The sequence below is a fragment of the Garra rufa genome, chromosome 22 (assembly GCF_049309525.1).
Source record: "Garra rufa chromosome 22, GarRuf1.0, whole genome shotgun sequence".
NCBI lineage: Eukaryota > Metazoa > Chordata > Actinopteri > Cypriniformes > Cyprinidae > Garra > Garra rufa.
Window position 1 is genome coordinate 6,429,981 of NC_133382.1, and position 26,634 is coordinate 6,456,614.

A 26,634-nucleotide genomic window follows, 5' to 3' on the forward strand; every position below is an offset into this window, starting at 1 on the left:
GAGGGAGAGTCTGATTCATCGTAGGTGAAAATAGAGAGGGTGAAACCGAGAACCCTGATGTTTAGGTTAATATTAAAATCAAAGTAAACCACAGGTGAGGGATTTAAAAAAAAAAATACAGTTTGCTAAATAAACGCTGTTTCACTTTCATGTGTAATTCTTGTTCCTACTTCCTGAGCAACATTGTGAGCTCTTGCTTAACAGAATGCATTTTAGATTTTTCACATTTTCCTTTGGTGTTTAGCACAATGAGCATTTTTGCTGATTTAAAATTTAGGGAGATACGTGGCAGGTAAGATTCTAGGTTGATTTATTAATGAAAGCTGTTCGAAAGGAGCCATTTAGCAGCTTGCTGACTTAGTTTTGCACCTTTGACCTAAATAATCAGGCATCCGTGAATGCAGATTTTGGATGTCAAATTCGAGCGCACTGAAACAAGCTCCAGTTTCTCCTATCACACACTTGAATCCATTCAGGGTGTGTGTTGTGATGATCCTGCTCTACTAAATAAGTGATTTTTGTTCAGCTCCGTTTCGTCCTTCGCAGCGCTCTCTGACTAATCTTTCTCGGCACTTGTTCATGACATCACGCTGTGATGGTTGGGAAATTAGAGAATGAGGAACTGCTGCTTGTTGACCTCTGACTGCAGTTAAATCAAGATGAATTTAAACTTTGTGCATCCAGGGACATTGATCCCAAACACCCACACTCATTATTGGAGGCTTTTAATGGAACACAGCTGCTATGCAAATGGAAGATTTACTTTTACTGCAATTTAAAGAGCACTTTAATCCAGAGATGGGGTTTTTTAATGGTCTGTGCTCAAAAAGTCGCTAAAAATATTGAGAACACAATTGTTTATTTTTCTTTTACGAGTATGTTGATGGATTGTGGAACAGTTATTGGCTAGTAAAGACATAATAATGTGGCTGAATCTCTCAAAAACAATGTTGGTCACGTTTCACTTCAAAATCAGAATGAAATAAATAAGAATACATTTGCATAAAGCAAATACGACTTGCACTACCAGTTTTTGGACTTTAAAGAAGTTTCTTCTGCCCACCAAGCCTGGATTTGTTTGATCCAAAGTACAGCAAAAACAGTAATCTTGTGAAATATTTTTACTGTTTAAAATAACTGCTTTCTATTTGCATATATTTTAAAATTAATTTATTCCTGTGATCAAAGCTGAATTTTTTTTAGCATCGTTACTTCAGTTCTCAGTGCCACATGATCCTTCAGAAATCATTCTAATATGCGGATTTTCTATTATTATCAATATTTAAAACAGTTGAGTACTTTTTTTTTTTCAGGATTCTTTGAATAGAAAGATCATTATTGAATTTATAGAAATGAATACTTTTATTTAGCAAGGATGCTTTAAATTGATTAAAAGTGATGATAAAGACATTTATAATGTTACAAAAGATTTGTATTTCAGATAAATGCTGTTCTTCTGAACTTTCTACTCATCAAAGAAACCTGAAAAAGTTCGACCTGGCTGTTTAACATAATAAATGTTTTTGAGCAGCAAATTAGAATATTAGAATGATTTCTGAAGAATCATGTGACTGACTTGATGCTAAAAATACAATTTTGAAATCACAGGAATAAATTACATTTAAAAATTCAAATAGAAAACATTTTTTAAATAGTACAAATATTTCTTTGTTTATTGTTTTTGCTGTACTTTGGATTAAATATAATTATTATTATTATTATTATTATTATAATGTTTCTTTAACAGAAAATCTGCATTTTAGAATGATTTCTGAAGGATCATGTGACACTGAAGACTGGAGTAATGATGCTGAAAATTCAGCTTTGAGGTCACAAGAATAAATTTCATTTTAAAATATATTCAAATAGAAAACCGCCATTTTAAATTGTAAAAATAATTCAAAATTTTACTGTTTTTGCTGTACTTTGGATCAAATAAATGCAGGCTTGGTGAGCAGAAGAGACTTCTTTAAAAAATATCAAATCTTTTGGTAGTGTATAAAGGGCTACCAAAAATGAAAGTTTGGTCATCATTTTCTCATACACATGTAACTCTAAACCTGCCTTTCTTCTGTGGAACCTAAAAGAAGAAATTTTGAGAAATGTCAATTACAATAAAAAAGTCAGTGGTCACAAACTTCTTCAAAATATTTATTTTTTGCCTTCTACAGAAGAAAGAAAGTCATAAATGTTTCCAGTGCCATTTTTCTACCATTAAATAAAAAATACAAAAGAGTTTAAAATGTTGTTAAAAGTTAACCCAACGTATTCTTTCCATTAGATTCACGCATGTATGTGAGAAACGACAAGCTGATCAGGAAGTGTCTTTTCGATCTGATAAAGACAAGTATGTTTGTGTTTGAGAAATATTAACCAGATTCAGTCCTTCATGCACAAACTGTGGACAAAAATAATTCAGCTATTCATAATATCCCTATATTTGCTGTTGGCCTTTGACAAAAGCTTCATTCAAATCAGAGAGGGAGTCAGGGAAGGATCTCTGTATTTTATTTTGGTAGAAAAATATACTTTTTGTTTATTGTTTTGGCCTTTCCCCTTCCTGAAGCCTTTGTTTCATTGTTTCCCACAGTCCATTTATTAAAATTTCTTTCTTTTTTTTCTTAAAATTCATGTTGCTGAGCATTTTTGTGGATTTTCCCTGGGACCTATTTTAGTTACACACCATTTCTTACCCTTAAATTTAAAAAGGGGCGCGTAACAAGTGGGGGCTCGTCCGGGATTATGTGGGTATGCATGCCCCTAGATGTTTGGAAACCATCATAAACACTTGTTAGGACTTTCAGGATTTTCCTTTTTTCTGTTCTTTTGTCTCCTTTGTTATGTCTGTCTCTCTCTTCATTCTAGTCTTTCTTCACTATTGTCCTCTTATGTTCTTCCTCCTCCCATTCTCGCCGTCTGAGCCGAGCCCACTCATGTTACGTAACCTTTTCCTCTCTCACTCACTCTTTCTTTTCGTCTTGCATTCCTCCACCCCTTTTTCACCATCTTTCCCCCATAATTCCTCTGCATTTCTCTGCCAAGCCTAACCACCTCACATACTTCTCTATTTATCCCCCTCTCTCTTTCTCTCCATCCATCTGTTCCATTCTTGCTCTCGTCTTTGCTCTGCTTCGCGTCATGACTCAAGAATTACAGCTGTGCTTTCGACCCCCATAGAAAATATGCATCCGATTTGCGTGGATTCTTTCTGATTCATATATTTGCAAATACTACGAGCCTAAACTTACAGCTTGGTCTGTATTTGGGGAAGTAAAATCCTCAAATATAGAAATATACAAAGAACATGAATACAAATAAATAAATAAACAATTTAAAAATTGTGATTTAAAATTAATTATAAAGTAATAGAAAACAAATGATCAATAATAAAATATTACAATTTTAAAACAATCTAATGATTATTCCTACTAAATAAAAAAAAAACTAAATAAAAGCAAAATAAGTATTACTAATATTGTAATATTTAGCTGTAGAATTAAAATATATTTATTATTTTTAACTATTACAATTTATATTTACAATTAATTCCCCAAATATAGAAATATACAAAGAACATAAATACAAAAAATAAGTAAATAAAAATACGATTATTTTTATTAAAAATTGTGATATAAAATTAATGATAAATAATACAAATATTAAAATTATAATTTAATAAAATGTTTACTGATTATTACTAATAAATTAAAAAATGTAAATAAAAGCAAAATAAGAATTACTACTATTACTACTATGTAATATTTAGCTAAAGAATAAAAAATACTTATTATTATTATTATTATTATTAACTGTTACAATTTATAATTATATTTAATTCCTTAAAATTTTTTAATATATACAAAGAACATGAATACAAAAATGTTTTTTGATTTTTCCGATTAAAAATTTGGATTTTAAAATGTATTGAAAAGTAATAAAATAAAATACCTGTAATAAATAATAAAAATAATTGTAAAATTAAAATTACTAAATAAAACCATAAGAATTGTTACTTGTAATATTTAACTGTACAATTAAAAACATATTTATTATTATTTATAATTATAATGTATAATTTATAATAATTCCTCAAATATAGAAATATACAAAAATGTTTTTTTCTAATTAAACATTGGCATTTAAAAATTTATTGTAAAGCAATATAATACCTGTAATAAATAATGCAAATAATTGTAAAATTAAAATGACTAAATAAAAGCATAAGAATTGAATAATAAGAATAATATTTAACTGTACAATTAAAAATATATTATTTATAATTATAATTTATAATAATTCCCCAAATATAGAAAGAACATAGATACAAAAAAGTGATTTTTCAGATTACAAATTGTGATTTAAAATGTATTGTAAACTAATAATAAATGAATGATAAATAATGAAAATATTACAATTAAAGTTTAATAAAATAACAATATAATGACTACTACTAAATAAAAATTACTGAATAAAAGCAAAATAAGAATTATAGCTATTGTAATATCTGTAATATCGAAAAGATATATTTAAACTATATAATATAGTAATAAATAATATTAAAATTTAAATTCAGCTCACGTGTAAATGAACACAGTGATTCATTTTTGCAGCCCTGCGTGCAGCTCTGTTCCAGAATCGAGTTATTTGCTAATGTTAAATATCATAATCACTTGGAAGTCAAGTCTCCCATGCAGAGTCTGTCATTTATTCAGCTTTTATTTCAGTTAGCATGCTGCCTTGAAAGCCAACTGCTTATGCAGTCAGTAGACACACTATCATATCATAGAAGTTCATTCTTCCCTGTTATAATTGCTTTCATTTTCTCCTTAACCTAAAATACAGTGTAGCCCTTGATCTGTATGAGTGAAAAATAACAGGCAGGGCTCCATATAAAACAGTTTGCTAAGCCAGTGTGTCAGTCGGCTGGTATTTATCGGTGTTTTGGTTCATCCAGTCCCTCCGTCTCACAGTCTGAAACCCAAGAACAAAGGCAGCAGAACATTTATGCTAAACGACTCTGTCTTTGTACTCCCTCCATCAGCCCAATGTGATTTATGAAACACAATTACGAGATGATTCACTTCACAGCAGGCGCAGTAAGGGAGGACGGCTCCTTTGTTGTCGCTCCCCCCGTCGTCCAAACGCACACGTGCACGTTTGGATGGACAGATGACAACAATTAAAGGAATAGCTCATCCAAAAATGTAAATTCTGTTATCATTTACTCGCCCTCAAACCTGTATGAGTGTCATTCATCTGTTGAACACAAAAGAAGATATTCTGAAGAATGTTGGCAACCATACAGTTGGCGGTAGCCATTGGCTTTCATAGTATGGAAGTCAATGGCTACCGTCAACTGTTTGTTGAATATAGTCTATATCCGGGGTCGTCAACTGGCGGATCCGGACTGCAAGATGCGTCCATGCGGACCGTGAAAGCTTTTGACATAATTAAATTAAAAAATGCCAAACGCTAATTTCTAATAAATAAATGTATATCAAGCACACCAGGGTCAGCGTTTGGGTGCAATCTTCCGTGCAGTGATGAGGGCAGAGATCTGCGCTTTGCGTGCAGACAGATGTAGCTTTCAGTGAGTGAAAAATGTTGATGGCAAACGCATTATGTTGGCGTTAACGTCGCAAAATATTGTAAATATATCTTTTTATACTGTATTTTTATACATATTTATGTTTTAAACCATGAAGGTGAGCCAATGGATATCACACAAGCAAAGTGAAAACTGCGCAATATGTTAAAGTGAAAGTAAAAACAGCGCCTTCAGCATCTGACGTGCACATTCTCTCAGAGACAATGATAGACGAATATACTTCATATGCTGATATTAATTTACTTCCTAATATTTCTCTTGTGCGCCGAACACAGTGGGGAAAAAATAAAAAGAAACGTATTTTGTGAAGGCTAAGGGTTGTTTTTGAAAGTCGGTGTTTAAAATAAAGCTCTTAATTTTCATTAATGATTATTATTAGTTGGTAAGAAAGTCTTAATTATGATTTCAGGTTGTCTTAAATTGGGGACTAAAAGGCAAGAATTGCGATGAATCTTTAAACGGCTATCCATTGAATAAATGTGAGCGCTGCACGTTTGAAAGTCAGCTGCGGCGCTGCTTTGTGTACCATTCTGATAGCGCCTCCTGCTGGAAGAGAATGATCTGCCATTTTTAATCAGCTTGTACGTCTGCTGTTGTCAAAAAGACAAATGTAAAAAAAAATCAATCCATGGTTTTAAGTAGCAAACATGCAGAGTTGTAAATGTAAGCTGATGGATCGACAAGATAATGTATTATACAAATTTAAACAATTAAGGCAGTAAAATATATGTATATGTTAAATACTTGATTGACAATAATTGTTTAAATTAATATAAGAATTGATACTTTTGATTCTTGAAGGCTGGAATGTGAAGTTTATAATTTAAGAAATCTTTTTTGTTTTGTGAAACCTGCATCTAAATTGTAAATCATGTTTTTTTTTTACAGTTATTTATTTATTTATTTATTGTTCAGGTCTTTAAAAAAGGTATTTAAATGTCTAGAATTTAAGATAAAATATGCTGCAGATACCCTGGTCTTGCAAAAAACATAAATAGTTTTTTTATATATAATTGTCCGGACCTCGGCTGGTGAGCAGGGTTCATTACTGGACCTCAAGCCGTTTTAGTTGAAGACCCCTGGTCTATATAGTAAATATAGTTGCTGATAATATCTAATATCAATACCTTTTTAAACATGCTAACTGTTCCAAATAAAAGCTCAAACCCTCACTCTGAGTTTGCACATTTTGATGTCCACATATTAAAGAAATTACAGTGGCTATAGCATTTCTGTCATAAAGAAATAAGCAAATATTAAAGATTAAGTAGACACTTGAATTAAATGTTTAGTTAATATTAAACAAGGATTAGATTGCGCTGTTAAGTGTAAAATCAATCGTCAGGCTGCTGACGCGGCCTGCAGTATTTTGCTCTAATTCATAATGTACATTAGTTCTGTTTTATTTTAACAATTTTCTTTAATAAAACCATGAGTACTTGCTTTTGATACTTCATTTGAACTAATTATTATTGCCTCGCTGTAATTGTATATATATTTTAAGTTATTTTAAAGCCTATTGTTTGCTTGGATCTATTTTTATTACCACACACAAATTATTATAAGTATCCGATTACTCGATTAATCATTAGAATAATCGGCAATTACTCGATTACCAAAATAATTGTTAGTGACAGCTCTAAATTTATGTTTTTTAAAATGCGCCGGAGAGCGTGACATATTACACAACTAAAATTTGCTTCAGTAAACTAGCATGAATTATTCTGTCCCTTTATTTGTAGCAGGACTCGGTGTTGCCCTCTGTAGGCCTGGCTCTTGAAATTATACTACATGGAAGTGATAATGTACAGTTAATCAACAATTATTACAAAATTTAAGTAATTTTAAAGGCTTATTGTTCGCTTAGGTCTGTTTTTATTACCACACACAGAAAAAATTAAATATTAGAATATCCGATTGCTCGATTAATCATTAGAATAATCGGCAGATTATTCGATTACCAAAATAGTTGTTAGTGATGGCTCTAAATTTATGTTTTTAAAAATGCGTGACATTATATCACACGACTAAAAGTTGCTTCAGTAAACTATCATGAATAATTAGGTAAATTTATTTTTTATCAGGACTCAGTGTTGCCCTCTGTAGTCCTGGCTCTTGAAACTCTACTACATGGAAGTGATAATGTACAGTTAATCGTCAATTATTACAAAATTAAGGTAATTTTAAAGACTATTGTTCGCTTAGGTCTATTTTTATTACCACATGCACACACACAAAAAAATTGAATTATAAAAATTTGATTTCTCAATTAATCATCAAAATAATCAACCGATTACTTGATTACCAAAGTAATCGGTAGTGACAGCTCTAATTTTATGTTTTTAAAAAGACTATTGTTCGCTTAGGTCTATTTTTATTACCACACACACACACACACACACACACACACACATTTTAGAATGATCCGATTACTCGAATAATCTTTAGAATAATCGACAGATTACTCGATTGCCAAAATAATTGTTAGTGACAGCTCAAAAAAAAATTTTTTAAATACACCGGAGAGCGAGATGTTATATCACACAACTAAACTTTGCTTCAGTAAACTAGCATGAATAATTCGGTCACTTCATTTGTAGCAGGACTCGATGTTGCCCTCTGTAGGCCTGGCTCTTGATATTCTACTACATGGAAGTGATAATGTACAATCGTAATAATCGTCAATTATTACAGATTTAAAGTAATTTTAAAAGACTGTTGTTCGCTTAGGTTTATTTTTATTACCACAAACAAACAAAATAAAATATTAGAATATCCGATTACTCGATTACCAAAATAATTGTTAGTGACAGCTCTAAATTTGTTTTAAACATACACCAGAGAGCGAGACGTTATCACACAACTAAAATGTTCTTCAGTAAACTAGCATGAATAATTTGGTCACTTTATTTGTAGCAGGAATCCGTGTTGCCCTCTGTAGTTCTGGCTTATGAAATTATACTAGATGGAAGTGATAATGTAGTTAATCGTTAATTATTACAGAATTCAGGTACTTTTAAAAGACTGTTGTTCGCTTAGGTCTATTTTTATTACCACACGCACATAAAAAAAAATCGAATGATAATTGTCCGATTACTCGATTAATCGTCAAAATAGTCGACCGATTACTCAATTACCGAAATAATCATTAGTGACAGCTTTAAATTTGTTTGTTTTTTAAATACGCCGGAGAGCATCACATGATGAAAATTTGCTTCAATAAACTAGCATGAATAATTTGGTCACTTCATTTATAGCAGGACTCAATGTTGCCCTCTGTAGGCCTGGTTCTTGAAATTATACTACATGGAAGTGTACACTTTGACCATTAATACAAAATAAATGTTATATGATGACCTAACTACATTATCCCCATACTCATTGAGTAATTATCTAAATAGAAGTTGATTTGAGTTTAAATGAATGCATTTTGTGTGAAGAAAGAGACAACACATGATACTCAGTGAATTTTACAGTCATTATACAACAGTGTTGTTTTAATGATTACTAGACTGTTTTTTTTTTACTGTTTTTTTGGTTTCCTGTTTTCACTTTAATTTCAGGTAAAGTTGTAGTAATTTAGTAGTATGATTTATGTCAGTTCTGCAGTTTTTAGCCACTATAGGGAAATAAGGAGAAGAGTAACAATGCGCAGTAAACCGTAAAACTGTTTGCACTACAAACCAGTGTGTTCATGATTAAGATAATACATTAAAATAATATGGTAAGACGCACCAATTTGCCATATCAAGCAGCAAAATGAGTTGTTTGGTTTTCTAAAAATAACTTGCACGTTTGAGACCGGAAGCCAGAAACCAGATTGGTTTTAGTACTTTTTTTAGTATTTCAGGTTAAACTAAATGAAATAAGAGGTTGCTTTGACAAGTAGATCAGCTGAAATAAGTTTAGTTTATTTTCAAGTTTAGTGTTTTAGTTATCTATAACAACCCTGTACAATACAAAAACATTTGAGTTGAGACTGACCAATCAGAGCGAAGTATTCCAGAGAGCAGTGTGATCATATTGAATATCTCCTGTGTGATGGTGGTTCATAGGGCTCAGTGGTGCATGTGTAAATTTCCCCCATCTATCTTGTCACAGCGAGTTGCCGGGTTCCACGTGGGCAAATGTGAGCGGCTGCGTTTGAAGGCGTGCTCTGTGTGGGAATGTGCTGAGAGGGACTTTGTTATTAGATGGTGGTGTGCTTGTGTGAGCAGTACACCCTACACAGTACACACAAACCCTGATAGACCAGTACAGGCAACCATTTTCACGTTTGTAGTCACAACACCAGCCCATCACACAAAAATACACCTTACGCTGCATACATTTTTGCCCAATAAAAAGCTCATCCTCTGCTAAGTTATTGAAACCACTGACTATTAACAGCAAATCATGATAATGATCTTACATGGGAGTGGGTGACTTGCTTTCTTTTCTCTTTTTTTTTTAATACATTTTTGACCCTGGACCACAAAACCATATGGGTCAAAATTATTGATTTTTCTTTCATGCCAAAAATCATTAGGTTATTAAGTAAAGGTCATGTTACATGAAGATATTTTGTAAATTTCCTACTGTAAAGATATCAAAACTTAATTTTTGATTAATAATATGCATTGCTAAGAACTTAATTTGGACCAACTTTAAAGGTGAAATATAACAGTTGAATCTTGGCCAAATATTGTTCTATCCCAACAAAGCTTACTTATTTGACTTTCAGATGATGTATATAATCTCGATTTCCAAAAACTGACCCTTATGACTGATTTTGTGGTCCAGGGTCCCATTAATGAAAATTAGAAGTGTTCAGTTCTGACAGATTTTTACACATTGTAATTCACAAAAAAAAAAATATTTATAGGTATAAATTACCTATAAATAGTTTTTTTTTTTTTTGTGATTTGTTGTGCTTAAACCATGATAATCATACGACAAAAGATAAAGAGAGTCGCTTATTGCCCTTGACTGAACATGATGGACTTTAATAAGAATCATTGTCATACAGTGAAGAGTATGCAATATTTTATTTTGCCTTGAATACTATATTTAGTTTCTATAGTATTTTTAACTTTTGTTTGATAGTCCTCTCTTTATTTGATTTGTATATTTGATCTATTGTTTGTAACTTGTGAACCTGGACCACAAAACCAGTCATAACGGTCAATTTCTTGAAAATGGTTTGTTAGGATAGGACAATATTTGGCTGAGATACAACTATTTAAAAATCTGGAATATGAGGGTGCAAAAAAATCTACATATTGAGAAAATCGCCTTTAAGTTTGTCCAAATGAAATTCATAGCAATACATATTCCTAATCAAAAATTAAGTTTTGATACATATACAGTAGAAAATTGACAAAATATGTTAATGTAACATGATATTTACACATTATCCTAATGATTTTTGTCATAAAAGAAAAATCGATAATTTTGACCCATACAGTGTATTTTTGGCTATTGCTACAAATATACCTATGCTACTTACTAGGGTGATCATACGTCCTCTTTTACCCGGACATGTCCTCCTTTTTGGCTATAAAATTATGTCCGGGGGGATTTTGTAAAATATCATAAAATGTCCGGGTTTTTTTTACCTCATTTCACTAATGACCGTCATTAATTCAACACTTTAAATGCAGCCACTGCCCACCGGCATTATTCTGAGGTACCTGTCTGATGACGCGAAAGACCCAGTTGTCAAAACAAAACAAACGAGGAGCTGCTCTGCAAGAGCTGTGTGTCACTAACATGCCGAAACGCAAATGTAGTTTCACAGACGAATTGCAAAAAAAATACCCGATGTTCATTCGTGGTCGTGATAAATGGGAAGCATTGTGCACCATCTGCACCTATGCTGCCCTCCAAAGGCAAAGTGCAGTAACTACACCAACACTGAAACAGAGAAAAATGCCTTTACAGTTTTTAGGCCAGCTAGTCAAACATGTTGACACTCTTGTTTCTCGGAAACACTCTCGTTTCTTTGGGACAAAACTGATCAGGAGACTTTGCCACAAGACAAAACAGTTTTCATAAAGTCCATTTTAAGCCTCAATTTTGACCTAATGCGTAGTTACTGCACTTTGCCTTTGGAGGGCAGTATGTGTCTGTTGCCAATAAAGGTAAATCAATTTAAATAAGAATTTAAATAAATGTGTGATTTCTATTATTGATATTATTCATATTTTGGTCATATCACCCACCCCTAGATGTATTTCCCCTTCCTGTCATCTCTAGATTGCAAAGGAAGTTATTTAAATTCATGTTGACAAGTGTCATTTTGTGAGACTGTGCCTTCTACTGACTGTATTTTAAAAAAGAGATGATTCATAATGTGGAGTCTGTAAGTGACAAGTCAAAATGGATTTCTGCACTGAATGTATTCACCAGTGCCCTCTATGTGTTAAACATCATCATTACAATCAAGCTGACTGATTTCTTCTGTAATCTGGACCATCAGGGCTGGAAAATTCAGCAAGAAAAGTCCTGAGGGTTTCCTGTTTGTTTTAACTGTTGTCACAGCCAGCTGAAATAAACAGAGCTAACCCTCTAATGACTTTCCTAGTTAGCTAAACCACCAAATGTCTAACTTAAAACATGTTTAACTGGATTGTTCACTTTTCTCTTTCAGATGGAGGAGAGCAGAAGGGCGCTTCGCCAGGGAAAGAGCCACAATCATCAGTCACTGGACATGGCTGCAGGCTCAGATATCAGACCTGGAGTACCGCATCCGACAGCAGGTCGACATCTACCGCCAGCTCCGTGCCAGCAAGGTTAGCAGACGCTGGGTATCCAGGGTCAGGAATGTTAGGAATTGGGAATTAGTTTAATGGAATTTGGCTGAATATAAAGGTTTTTTTGCATGCTCTTTGCAGGGTCCTGTGGAGTTGGGAGACTCCGCCTTTTCCTTCCAAGGAAACATAAATATGACAGAGACAAACGAGAATGTCCCGACCTCAGCAACATCCCAGAATTTCACAGAACCCCAGTCTCGTTTGACAGATACATCTGAGAACAACGTCTCCATTAGGTTCGACAAATTTAATGTTATCTATCAGTGGTGTGCGGTTCTGAAATATGACCCTTGACCACAAAACCAGCCATAAGGGTACTTTTTTTTTGAGAATTGAGATTTATACAAAGCCAAAAGCTGAATAAATAAGCTTTCCGTTGATGTATGGTTTGTTAGGATAGGACAATATTTCTGATATTGAAGAATCTGAGGGTGCAAAAAAAAAAAAAAAAGAAATATTGAGAAAATCGCTTGTTCAAATGAAGTTCTTAGCAATGAATATTACTAATTAAAAATTAAATGTTTATATATTTATTGTAGGAAATGTACAAAATATCATCATGGAACATGATCTTATTATCTAATGATTTTTGGCATAAAACAAAAATTGGTCATTTTGACCCATGCAGTGTATTTTTTGGCTATTGCTACAAATATACTCATGCTACTTGATACTGGTTTTGTGGTCCAGGGTCACAAATGTGGTCCTCAAAATAAACTGATTAATAAACATTACTTACACTATCAGAAAAAGAAAAAAATCTATTTTACATTTTTACATTAACAATATAATTAGAATTCTGTTTATTAAAGCCAAGTATGAATCTCATCAAGTTAGTGTTTTAAAGCATTTTACATTTATTCCAAAATAATAAGGTGGTAAGTTGGTAAAGATTGAAACAATATATTTTATTTTGTCAACTTTTGTTCAGCTATTCTTTTTAGTTGTTGGAGCCATTTCTTTTTCTATTTTTTCATTGAATGGACTGATTTAATAACTTGAATACAATTTAGTTTGTTTAATTTGTTAATTATAATTATTTGTGTTTATTTGATTATTCGTTTTGAATGTAACGAGTTTGTGTATTGGGGACTTTTATTATTTAATGACGACTCTGCATTTAGGGCAGGTGAGGAGTAGGTGGAGCTAGAGTAAGGGGAGCGGACACAATTTTTAGACCGTGTGGTCCGCGGGTTTGAAAGATCGGAGCTAATGTTTTAGCAACTGAATGTTAAGCACTATGTTTTGGTGAAAATAAAGCAAAGAAAAAGATTAACCATGGACTGGCGCGTCGATTAATTCGCCCCCTCTGGATAGTGGCTCATCTCTGCTGTGCGCCGCTACATTTAAGTCTAAAAATTGTTCGCAAGGACGCGGACTCGGATCACGCTAAACACGACCAGCTGGCTGTTGATGCGGATGTCTTCTGCTGGACTGCATGGACGGATTTCAGCGAACGAATAACGGAGGACCTGACTTCATTGAGACGCGGTTTGACTGTGCTGTGCCGTGAGTAGCCATTCGGCAGGTTTACTTTGAATTATGCTGGCTTTGGAGTGGCTATGGACGTGTCGTTAAGCGTTAAGCTTTTACGATCTGATACGACGTGAAATGAAGGCTGTTTGTGAACCGTGGAAGTTTTAAAGTACGATTTTCGGCACATGTGCACATGTTTTGAATTTTGATGGCGACGATGGCTATTGGAAGGAGTCTTGCGAGTTGTTTTAAAGTTGTCTGATATAGGCAAAAGGTTTAAGCCAATGCGAGTGGTTGATGCAAGAACTCAAGCTTGATTCTCATTCGAGCAGAATATGCAAAGAGGTTGTGAATAGCAAGTGTTTATGATGACTGAGACTGATGGTATTGAAATGGCAATGGAGAGTTTTAAATCACTTAGTGCTTCGCGTAGAGGAAAACTTGGGGCCTGCACAAGAAGAATGAATGAATTGAAGGCTTTGATGGCTGATGGGAGCAATTTTTATAAAGTGGATGAACTTCATCTTGAATTTCAGAAGGCTCTGGATGAATTTTATCAAGTGCACGAGTCTGTACAATTGCTTTTATCTGATGAAGTCAAAGAGAATGAAAGGATTGACTGGTTTGAGCCAAAGAAGTTTACCTTTACTGAGTTCCTGAATGAGTTAGGGTTGTGGAAAAAGAAGCAGTCTGATCCACAGACTCTGGTTGATCCTTCTGATAGTGTGTCTAACGTTTCAAGAACTTCAAAAGGATCAAGCAAATCTAAAACCAGTTCAATTATGTCAGCTCGTGTGAAAGTTGCAGCCGAAAAAGCAGCTTTACTTGCTCGTGCTGAAGCTCTTAAAAGGAAGCATGCACTTGAGTTGGAAAAGGCTCATCTGGAATCCAAGATGGAAGCTCTTACATTACAGTCTGAAATAGATGCTGCAAATGCGAAGTTAAAGGTGTTGGAGATGTCCGAAGCAAGTTCACTGCAAAGTTCTCACTCATCTGCTAAATTAAGAGATGCTATGAATGAATATGTGGATAAAGCTGAAGAAAAATCGACTTTGATTGTTGATTCTGAATCATCTCCCCTGCATTTTAAAACTATCGGAACAATTCCTAAGACACCACTTCAAAGGATGGTTCATGGAACTCGATTTACATCAAGACCTACTGCTAACCAGGCAGCAACTACACCTATAACTATGACTGCACAAAGTGACCAGCAGCATGGCGCAGCTAATAATACCAACATTGCCAGTGTTGACTTTGGTCCTGTTTTACAAAGACAAAGCGATCTGGCTGATTTACTTGTGAGCCAGCAGAAACAAGCTTCACTTCCTGTAAGGGAGATTCCAGTATTCAGCGGTGATCCTCTGGAATATAGACCTTTTATGAGATCTTTTATTCACAACATTGAGGAGAAAACGGATAACAATCAGGAGCGATTGTATTATCTGGAACAGTTCACGGCAGGTGAACCTAAGGAACTTGTTCAAAGTTGTCTTTACATGAACGCTAACAGAGGTTATGCAGAAGCCAAACGTCTTTTAAAGCATCATTTTGGAGATGAATTCAAGCTGGCTAGTGCATATATGGAGAAAGCTCTGAAATGGGGTAACATTCGCTCTGATGATGGAAAAGCATTGCATAGTTATGCAGTCTATCTTAGAGGATGTTGCAATGCAGTACAAGACCTGGTAGATCTTGCAGAGTTGAACTTGCCATTTAATCTAAAATTGATTGTTTCTAGACTTCCGTACAAGCTAAGAGAAAAGTGGAGAGCTACCGCCTGTGATATTCTGGAACGCACTCAAAGAAGGCCAATCTTTTCTGACTTGGTAGCTTTCATTGAGAAACAAGCTACGATTTTTCTTGATCCAGTCTTTGGAGAAATTCAAGATCCAAAAGCAAATTCTTACATTAAGAAAACATCCACTGAACCTCCTATGCAAAAATCTTCTTGTAGGAAAAGTTTTGTCACTACAGTTTCTTCTGTTGAAACATCAAAGCAGAATTGTCAACCAAATCATCAATACGATGCTAATGTCGCTTTTAATGTTCCCTGCCTGTTTTGTCATTCTGATCATTCAATGAATTCTTGTGTCAAAATGGTGGACGAGCCGCACAAGGATAAAATTGATTTCTTAAGAACGAATGGTCTTTGTTTTGCTTGTCTTAAAAAAGGCCATCTAACAAAAGCTTGTAAAAAGCGTTTGACTTGTCGAATCTGTTCCAAAAAGCATCCAACAGTGCTGCATATCAAAAATGCTTCATCTTATGGAGGCTCACCTAATTCATTGATTGATATGCACAAGAAAGATTATGATGATGCTAAGAAAGCTAACTCCAGCAGACCTGTTACTATGGCTGTTGTAGCTACTGAGCATACAGGGGCCGGTTCAGTTGAATGCAAACTTGCGATTGTTCCAGTGAAAATAAAAGCCACCAAAGGTAGTAGAGTTCTTCAAACGTATGCTTTCTTAGATCCTGGAAGTTCGGCCACATTCTGTACAGAGAGTTTGATGAGACGGTTGAACATGGCTGGCAAACGAATTGAGATCCTGCTTAAAACAATGGGACAGGAAAAGCCTGTCAAAACTTTTCATCTGAGTGGTTTGGAAGTAAGTGGGCTGGACAGTGACTACTTCATAGAATTGCCTGAAGTCTTTACACAAAGTTCCATTCCGGTTAGCCAGGAGAATATACCAAGGGAAGAGGACATAAAGAAATGGCCGTATCTGAAAGATGTTCGACTGTGTTCCATAGAAGCAGATGTTGATCTGTTGATTGGGGTCAATATCCCAAAAGCGATGGAACCCTTGAGGATTATTAACAGCCAAAAGGATGGTCCCTATGCGGTCCAGACATGTTTGGGATGGCTTGTTAATGGTCCACTGAGTGGTAACTCATCCACAGATGTACAGGGACGACCATTTGTGTCTTCTAATAGAATCTCAGTGGCTAAACTGGACGATTTGCTAAAAGAACAATATAATAATGACTTCCCAGAACAAGCATATGATGAAAAACCTGAATTTTCTTATGAAGATCAGAAATTCTTAGAATTGGTGAACAACTCTGTTGTTAGACAAGATGGTCATTACCAAATATGTCTTCCGTTCCGTAAACCTAACATCACCATGCCTGACAACAAAAAGATTGCAGAACAACGAGCCCTAAGTATACTCAAGAGGTTTAAGAAGGATGAAGCATTCTTATTAGACTACAAAGATTTTATTGGCGACATCCTAAAAAAGGGTCATGCAGAAAAGGTACCAGAAGAGGAGCTTGATAGAAATGATGGCAGAGTATGGTACATCCCCCATCATGGAATCTACCACAAAAGAAAGAAGAAAATCAGAGTGGTATTTGATTGTGCTGCCTCATTTCAAGGTTCTTCACTGAATTCAGAATTGTTGCAGGGTCCAGATCTCACGAATACCCTCTTAGGTGTAATCCTCCGGTTTCGCCAAGAACCTATAGCTGTGATGGCGGATATTGAGGGTATGTTTCACCAAGTAAAGGTTCCTGAGGAGTTCCTTGACTTTTTGAGATTCTTGTGGTGGCCTGATGGGGATATTGATCAACCGTTGAAAGAGTTCAGAATGACTGTACATCTCTTTGGAGCTGTTTCCTCCCCCAGTTGTGCCAACTTTGCGTTAAGGAAGACGGCAGATGATAATGAAGGCAAAGTTGATTCAGAAGTTTTATCCACAATTCATAACAACTTTTATGTAGATGATTGCCTTAAGTCTGTCTCGGATGAAAGACAAGCCATCCTGTTGGTGCAGGAGCTCATTGCAGTATGTGCTACTGGTGGATTTAAGCTCACCAAATGGGTTAGTAATAGCCGCAATGTACTAGCTTCAATCCCTGTGGAGGAGAGATCTAAAGAAGTGAGACATCTCGACTTGCGCAGAGATGAACTTCCTGTGGATAGCGCATTGGGACTTCAGTGGGATACAGAGTCTGATACTTTTGTCTTCAAAATGTGTTTGAAACAACGACAGTTTACCAGAAGAGGCATTTTGTCAGTTACCAATTCAGTTTATGACCCACTTGGATTTCTTGCTCCAGTAATGCTGCCAGCTAAAAGGATTGGACAAGAGTTGTGCAGGATGAATTATGGTTGGGATGAAGAAATTCCTGCAGCCTTTGCACAAAAATGGAATACGTGGCTAGAGGAGCTCAAGCTACTTTCGAACTTGAGCTTTAGGAGATGCTTTATACCCAACAACTTTGGAAAAATATGTAGTGCTCAATTACACCACTTCAGTGATGCTAGCGAAATCGGTTATGGTACAGCTAGCTATCTACGTCTTGCAGATGACAGTGGTTTTGTCCATGTTGTTTTTGTGATGGGTAAAGCAAGAGTAGCCCCACTGAAAGTGATGACTATCCCTAGACTCGAATTGGCTGCCGCAGTTCTCGCTTCAAAAGTCGATAGAATGTTGAAGGAAGAACTGGAGCTAGTTTTGGATGATTCTGTGTTTTGGACGGACAGTACATCAGTCCTCAAATACATCTCGAATGACACTAGCAGATTCCAGACATATGTAGCTAATAGAGTTTCAACTATCAGAAATCTGACACAGAAGTTTCAGTGGCGTTATGTGAAGTCTGCCGCTAATCCTGCTGATGACGCCTCTCGCGGCGTAAGGTCTAGCTTGTTCAAGAATGATGGAAGATGGTTCAAAGGTCCAGAATATTTGAAAAGTCCTGTTGCAGACTGGCCTGAATTGCCTCAAGAATCACTTTGCATTTCAGACAGTGATCCAGAGGTAAAGAGATCAACCGCTGTTTTTACTATCACCACTGCTGATTCAACTCCATTCAGCAAGTTAATACAGCACTTTTCATCATGGGAAAACTTGCGAAGAGCAACCGCATGGTTGTTGAAATGTAGATCTATGCTTCTGTACTTGAGTCAAAAACGGAAAGAAGCAGCAGTCATCTTTCTACAGCATCCCAAAGCTCAAGAAGTACTTGATGATTACATGATTAAGATGAAATCCCAGCTTGGTACCCAAACTTTAGCAGTAGAAGATATTGCACTTGCAGAAGAATCTCTTGTTCGTCATGTTCAACAACAGAGCTTTCAAGATGAAATAACCTTGTTAAACAAAGGTCATGCTGTAAGAGCTAGTAGCAGAATATACAAGTTGGATCCGATCTTAGACAATGGCATCTTAAGAGTCGGTGGAAGGTTGAGCAGGATGGCGATGCCAGAAGAGTTCAAGCATCCAGCTATTCTACCCAATGAAAGTCGTTTGTGTACGCTGTTAATGGATCATATTCATAAGATGTCCGGTCATTGTGGTAGAAGCCAACTGCTTGCCAAACTGCATAAAAGGTATTGGATTACCAAAGGTAATGCTGTTGCCAGAAAAGTCATCAGGGATTGTCTATTCTGCAGACGTTGGCATGGATCTGCAATTGAACAAAAGATGGCAGATTTGCCCCTAAATCGAATCACTCCTGATTTACCACCCTTCAGTCACGTTGGAATCGATTACTTTGGTCCCATTGAGGTGAAGAGGGGGAGAGCACATGTCAAAAGATATGGAGTGATATTTACCTGCTTCAATAGTAGAGCTGTTCATCTTGAAATGGCGTATTCTCTGAACACAGATTCCTGTATTTGTGCGCTCAGAAGATTTATGTGTAGAAGGGGTCAAGTTAAAGAGTTAATTTCGGATAATGGAACTAACTTTATTGGGGCAGAGCGAGAATTGAGAGAGGCACTTGCTGACATCAATCAGGACAGAATACAGAAGGTACTGCTGAGAGAGAATGTGAAGTGGACTTTTAATCCTCCCCTAGGTTCTCATCATGGAGGTGTATGGGAACGAATCATTCGAATTATCAAAAAGATCCTATACTCTGTCTTGAGACAGCAGACTCTTGATGATGAAGGCCTACAGACTGCTTTATGTGAAGTGGAAGCTATACTCAATGATCGTCCAATTACTACAGTTTCAGAGGATTCCAAAGACCCAGAACCTTTAACCCCTAATCATTTGCTTCAGTTGAAAGGAATTCCTATCTTGCCTCCCGGGATTTTTCAGAAGGATGACATCTATTCCAGAAGAAGATGGAAACAAGTACAGTACATCAGTGATCTTTTCTGGAAACGATGGATTAGAGAGTACCTCCCGTTAATGCAGAAAAGGCAGAAGTGGAACAAAGACAAACAAAACCTGAAAACTGGCGATATTGTTCTCATTATTGATGGTACTTCACCACGGAGTTCTTGGCCTTTAGGTCGAATCGTGGAGACATTCCCGGACAGCAAAGGATATGTACGGAGAGTTAAAGTGAGAACGAAGAACAGTATTCTGGAGAGACCTATTAGCAAATTATGTTTTCTAAAAAACATGTCATGAGGATCCGAAGAAACCCACCAATCAAAAGATGCTGCGGTATTTTGGATAATTTTTGAATTTTGAATTTTTGAATTTTTCTTTCTTTTGTTACTTTTGTTAAAAGTTGTGGCTCTTATTTTGTGAAGTAATTGTCACAAGCTGACAATTAGGGGCCGGAATGTTGGAGCCATTTCTTTTTCTATTTTTTCATTGAATGGACTGATTTAATAACTTGAATACAATTTAGTTTGTTTAATTTGTTAATTATAATTATTTGTGTTTATTTGATTATTCGTTTTGAATGTAACGAGTTTGTGTATTGGGGACTTTTATTATTTAATGACGACTCTGCATTTAGGGCAGGTGAGGAGTAGGTGGAGCTAGAGTAAGGGGAGCGGACACAATTTTTAGACCGTGTGGTCCGCGGGTTTGAAAGATCGGAGCTAATGTTTTAGCAACTGAATGTTAAGCACTATGTTTTGGTGAAAATAAAGCAAAGAAAAAGATTAACCATGGACTGGCGCGTCGATTAATTCGCCCCCTCTGGATAGTGGCTCATCTCTGCTGTGCGCCGCTACATTAGTTGTTAACTTTTAACTATCTTGGATTTTTTCTGATCATCATTCATCAAAGCTCAATAAATATTGGTCACAGAGATTTACTTTAAATTTAAAGCTGATTACTCACTGAAAACTCCCACAAAACATGATTTCATGCCATTTTAAGCCTTATTTTGACGTAACAGTGATTATATTTACAGTTGAGGTCAAAAGTTAACATACACCTTGCGGAATCTGCAAAATGGTAATTATTTTGCTAAAATAAGAGGGATCATACAAAATGCATGTTATTTTTTTCAGTACTGACCTGAATAAAATGTTTCACATAAAAGACATTTACATATAGTCCACAAGAGAAAATAATAGTTGAATTTATAAAAATGAACCCCTTTCAAAAGTTTACTTACACTTGATTCTTAATGCTGTGTTGTTACCTGAATGATCCACAGCTGTTGTTTTTTTTTCATTTAGTGATAGTTGTTTATGAGTCCCTTGTTTGTCCTGAACAGTTAAACTTCCTGCTGTTTTTCAGAAAATCACTCAGCTCCCACAGATTCTGTGGTTTTCCAGCATTTTTGTGTATTTGAACCGTTTCCAGCAATGACTGTATGATTATAAGATTCATCTTTTCACACTGAGGGACTCATATGCAACTATTACAGAATGTTTACTGAAAAAAACAATGCATTAACAATTAAATTGGAGGATTAAGGTAAATTTAACTTACTTTTCTTCTGGGAGACACGCAAGTATCTTCTGATATTTAAGATATTTAAGGAAAAAAAGAAGAACGTACACATCTTCATTCTGTTCAAAAGTTTTACTTAATGCATCGTTTTTCCTTCTGGAGCATCAGTGAGCATTTAAACCTTCTGTAATAGTTGCATATGAGTCCCTCAGGTGTCCTCAGTGTGAAATGATGAATCTCAAAATCATACAGCCATTGTTGGAAAGGGTTCAAATACACAAAAATGCTGAAAGACCAAAGAATTTGAGGGATTTTTCTGAAAAACAGCAGGCTGTTTAACTGTTCAGGATAAACAAGAGACTCACGAACAACTAACACGAAACAAAAAAAAAAAAAAACACAGCTGTGGATCATTCAGGCAACGACAGTATTAAGAATCGAGGGGATGTAAACTTTTGAATAGGGTCATTTTTATAAATTCAACTTATTTTCTCTTGTCGACTATATGTATCTTTTATGTGAAATATCTTATTTAGGGCAGTACTAAATAAAAAAAATAACATGCATTTTGTATGATCCCTTTTATTTGAGTAAAATTACCATTTTGCAGATTCTGTCAGGTGTATGTAAACATTTGACTTCAACTGTAAGTGTGAGTTGTTTACTTACTTTTTTTAATTAGTCTTCCCAATAATGCCATCATATTGTTTATTCAGACTAATTCAACAATGCAGAATGCACACGAACATAAGAGACGGGGTTTATCGCATGAACCAATCACAGGCAGACATAACTAGTCACATCGCAATGTCATTGCCTCTTACGTGACTTCCCCCCTTAAATATTATTAGTGAAATATAAAATTCAGTCAACCAGTCATTATTGCAAAATGAACTCAGACAGAGTGAATCCAAATGGGACTTGTATCACCATTAGGGCTGTGCAATTAATCGCAATCGCAAAAAAATCGCGATTTAAGCGCACGCGATTTCTAAACCGCACAAGGCTGCGATTTTATCTATCCCCCCAACGGCACCCCCGCCCCCCTTGAACGTCAAGTTCATTTTATTTTCGATATAGCGCCACATCACAAATAGAAGTCATTTAAGGTTATCTTTCCTATAGAACAGGTCTATACATAGTTCTTTTATTAAACATACTAAATTGCCTTATGTTATTTATCTTATTTACACTAAGGCATGTCATTTCTGTCTCTTCATGGTCGCGTGATTACAATGTCTCCTCCAAGAAAACACGGACTGGATCGCGGACTCCATTCATAAAAACCTAATTTACTATAGCGCGGAATCCCACGTAATTCGTTGATTTTTGGATTAATAAATCAAAAGTTGGTCTGTCACTTAATTCAAATCGCGATATGGACTAGTGTCTGTGAAAACTGAAATGCAAAAAGACCGTTTTAATATGAACCCTGCATGTTCTGTTTGCTTCTGTATGTATGACTGATGGAGACGCGTTTTATTTCTTTACTAAATGCAGACTGAAGCACATTTGACGCTCCCGCTAATTTTTGGCATTTGCATCTCACATGAACAGATAAACTCAATCGCCAAATTGCTGCTGTTAGTTTCACTTTTACCGTTTCATTTGAGAAAACTAGCATCATATACACACAGGAACTTCACTGCAACCTGTCAAAATAAAAGTACGGTTTAACATGTAATAGAACAATATTAGTCCTGTTAGTTTGTACAGTATAATGTAGGTGTTTATATATTCCTATTTAAATAATTTACATAAAAATATATATATGATTAAAAAAATATATTACAACAAGATTAACCACTTAATTATTATTTAAACGTTTTAAACTGAATATAATTTTTCTTCCATGCATTGATCTTAACAGTAAATTTCTGTTTGTTTGACAAAAATTAAAAGGGTTCATTTTTCATTTGATTAAAAATAAATAAATGTTTATGCTTTTTCATTATCAGAAAAACTAAAACATAACAATTAAAAAAAAAAAAAAAAAAAAAAAAAAAAAGCAAAAGTTTTTTGAACCCTCAAAATGTTAAAATAGAGAGTTTTACTTATTTTTCCAATGAAGTGAATGTATTCGTTATTGCACAAAGTAGGCTAAAGTACCGGGGGAAAAAAGTAAAATGGCTTATTTATTTTATGTTGTCTATTGTAAAGACAATTTTACTACAGTTTTGTTTATTAAACTTAATACTATGTTATTTCATGGTAAAATGTTTTGTTATGCACTTCTTGTGCTCTGAATACATTTAGAATGTATGTATGTAGCTTGTTTGAAAAATCAAAAAAAAAAAAAAAATCGCAAATAAAATCGCAATCGCAATATTCGTTCAAAAAATCGCAATATGATTATTTTGTCCATATTGCACAGCCCTAATCACCATGAAGTCATATTATCCACTAACTTGGCAAGAACTGAATTTTACACTCTTTCCTATTTCAGTAGCATGGCAGAAGTGTCTGACACATGCCCGTCAAGTCTGGACAGCAGCTGTACGTCTGCACGAACACGCCCAGTAATGACCTGCAGGAGACGACGTCTTATCCACCCCAACACTGTCCACAATCTTAACGGCAAGGTGTGTTTGTGTGAAGTTTCTTGGTATGAATGTATTGACATTCCAGGAGTGCATTTATGGCTGATTTTGAAATGTATCTAAAGTGAGTTTCATTCTTTTGTCAGGTTCAGAGAGTGTCTTACTCACCTCCACGCATGTGTGATGTCAACGGCTCCTGTGTCATGTGTGGCATTGCTCCTCCCCTCCCCAAACCTGACGTACCTTATGATCGCCCTCTGGTGGAAAGAGTCGCACATCATGACCGCAGCATCCACCCCGTTCTGTCCTTGCAATCGGGTGAGATGCACATGCAGTCAGATGCAATAAGATATCATAGCTTTTTCACAATAGATTTTTTTATGCAAATATACAGTGTAATTTACCAGCAAAAACAATAAAATGTTGAAATATTTTTACTATTCAAGATAACTGATTGAGTATATTTTGAAATAAAGCTGAATTATTACTCCAGTCACATGATCCTTCAGAAATAATTCTAATATTCTGATTTGCTGCTCAAGAAACATTGTTATTATTATGTTGAAATTTGCTGGGTATATTTTATCAGGTTTCTTTGGTAAATTGAAGTTCAGAAGAACAGCATTGCAATGTCTTTATCATCATTTTTTAATTATTATTAATTATTAATTTCTATAATGCTAATAGCTTTTGAATGGTATAGTGTACAATTTTACAAAAGCTTTTTATTTCAGATAAATGCTGATCTTTCTATTCATCAAAGAATCTTAAATAAAAAGTACTTAACTGTTTTAAATATTGATAATAATAATTTTCTAATATTTCTTGAACAGCGTATTAGAATGATTTCTGAAGGATCATGTGACACTGAAAATTGGAGTAATGATGCTGAAAATGTAGCTTTGATCACAGGAATAAATTGCATTTTAAAATATATTCAAATTGAAAACTGTTGTTTTAAATAGTAAAAACATTTCAAAATTTTACTGTTTTTGCTGCACTTTGGATCAAATAAATAAAGGCTTGGTGAGCAGAAGAGACTTCTTTAAAAACATTAAAAAAAACTTTTGACTGGTATCGTATAAAGAGCCAAACCAGAAACAGATAGAAAGTCTCATCATTGTTAGAAGTTCACCATCCGGTGAAGCAATTTAAAGTTTTATGAAATAGTTCTTTCAATCCTAGATTTGTCAAAATTTCATTGATAGTAACAATTCTCTCTCTTTTTTTTCTCTTTTCCTCCTCTGGGTTGTCTTTCAGATGTGGCCCTCAACTTACAGTTGCAGAAGGTGTTGAGGTCTCATTGGCAGACTCGTCCTTTTGACAGGATCAAACCGCTCAAGAAGACCTCTCTCAAACACAAACTCTCCATCGCACCATCATCCTCTTCCTCCTTCCTCTCCAAACACAAATTCAGATTGTCAAACTCGCATGCAGCTGCAGTCCGTAAGTACACACACACTGATGCTCACAGCTACTGACTGTGACAGTGACCAGAGTCATAAATTTGTATTCTTTCTCTCTGTCAGGCTTGGCCCGTCACAAGAGCAGGGCAGAGAGGCTGCATAGGCAGCAGATGGACAACATCTCATGTGTCCCAAAGATGGACACACTCACACCCTGTCAGCCGGATCGTGTGCTGGACCGGAGTCACAGCAGGAAGAGGGTCAGAGAGCATTCACTGGACAGAGCAGACTGTGAGTGCACTGATTTTCATACATACATGAATATGTCTATATATGTCTTAAATGGGCCTTTCTAATTAACCCTCAAAGACCGAGACAGCCGCCGGCGGCTAAAAATAACTATTGGTCTTAAATGTTTAATAACTTTTGAACCGCTAATCCAATTTGAATGCTTTAAAAAGTCTCGTAAAGTACAGAGTCTGCTCTTTTCAGTGATATCGCATTTGTCTCATTTGGATATTCAGAGGCTCCGTAGTAAGCGTGATTACGTCATCACATTTCCTCAGCACTGATTCGTCAGATGAAATCAACACGTTTTGGTCCTCTGAGCCAAACAGGAACGATTGTTGATGCTTAGTCCCACCCCTGTGCCCCGATTGGTTCAAACTGTCATCTATTCAACCAATAAACATAGGTTTTGGTCTTTTGAACCACCGATTAGTATGTTTCTTTGCAGATCTGAACAGACGCAAAGTGAAAGCAAAGTGTGTCTTGCGTGCATGAAAACAAACGCAAAATAACACATTTGCATGACAGCATTCTTTGAAAATGTACAGAAATACTCACGACAGAGCCCTTTGACATAAAACAAACCAAAAACAAGGATGAAACAACAGTAGATATCGGATAAAGCACTGGAATGTGGGTTTTCGGTCACTAGGCGATGTCCCGGTAAAATAGATTCCGACGCAGACTACAGCCAGCAGATCCATCTATTTGGTTGTTATATTATGTAACTAATTATTATATAGTTTTTAAAGATTATTTGTACTATTTTTTCGGTTGCACTCTGTATATTTCTCTCTCATTTTGTGTGTAGTTTGTGAATAATTTGGATTGTTTATTTATTTTTTTGTTGCACAAGACAGTTTGTGCATTTTTTCTTGTGCTACTTTCTACACTATTTGTGTTTATTGTTCATCTTTT

The 26,634-nt window shown here is 35.2% G+C and overlaps 1 protein-coding gene across 3 annotated transcripts in view; it reads left to right on the forward strand.

The window, feature by feature from the left end:
- Window positions 1–26,634, forward strand: part of LOC141297905 (KAT8 regulatory NSL complex subunit 1-like) — a 43,971-nt gene that overhangs the window by 8,472 nt on the left and 8,865 nt on the right. For 2 of the 3 annotated variants that reach the window (XM_073828373.1, XM_073828374.1), the window contains exons 3-8: window positions 12,240–12,381; window positions 12,484–12,638; window positions 23,929–24,064; window positions 24,169–24,340; window positions 25,283–25,468; window positions 25,552–25,719. In XM_073828373.1, the coding sequence (XP_073684474.1) occupies window positions 12,240–12,381; window positions 12,484–12,638; window positions 23,929–24,064; window positions 24,169–24,340; window positions 25,283–25,468; window positions 25,552–25,719 (959 nt within the window). The remainder of the gene's footprint in view (window positions 1–12,239; window positions 12,382–12,483; window positions 12,639–23,928; window positions 24,065–24,168; window positions 24,341–25,282; window positions 25,469–25,551; window positions 25,720–26,634) is intronic. The other variant, XM_073828375.1, reaches the window with a different exon arrangement.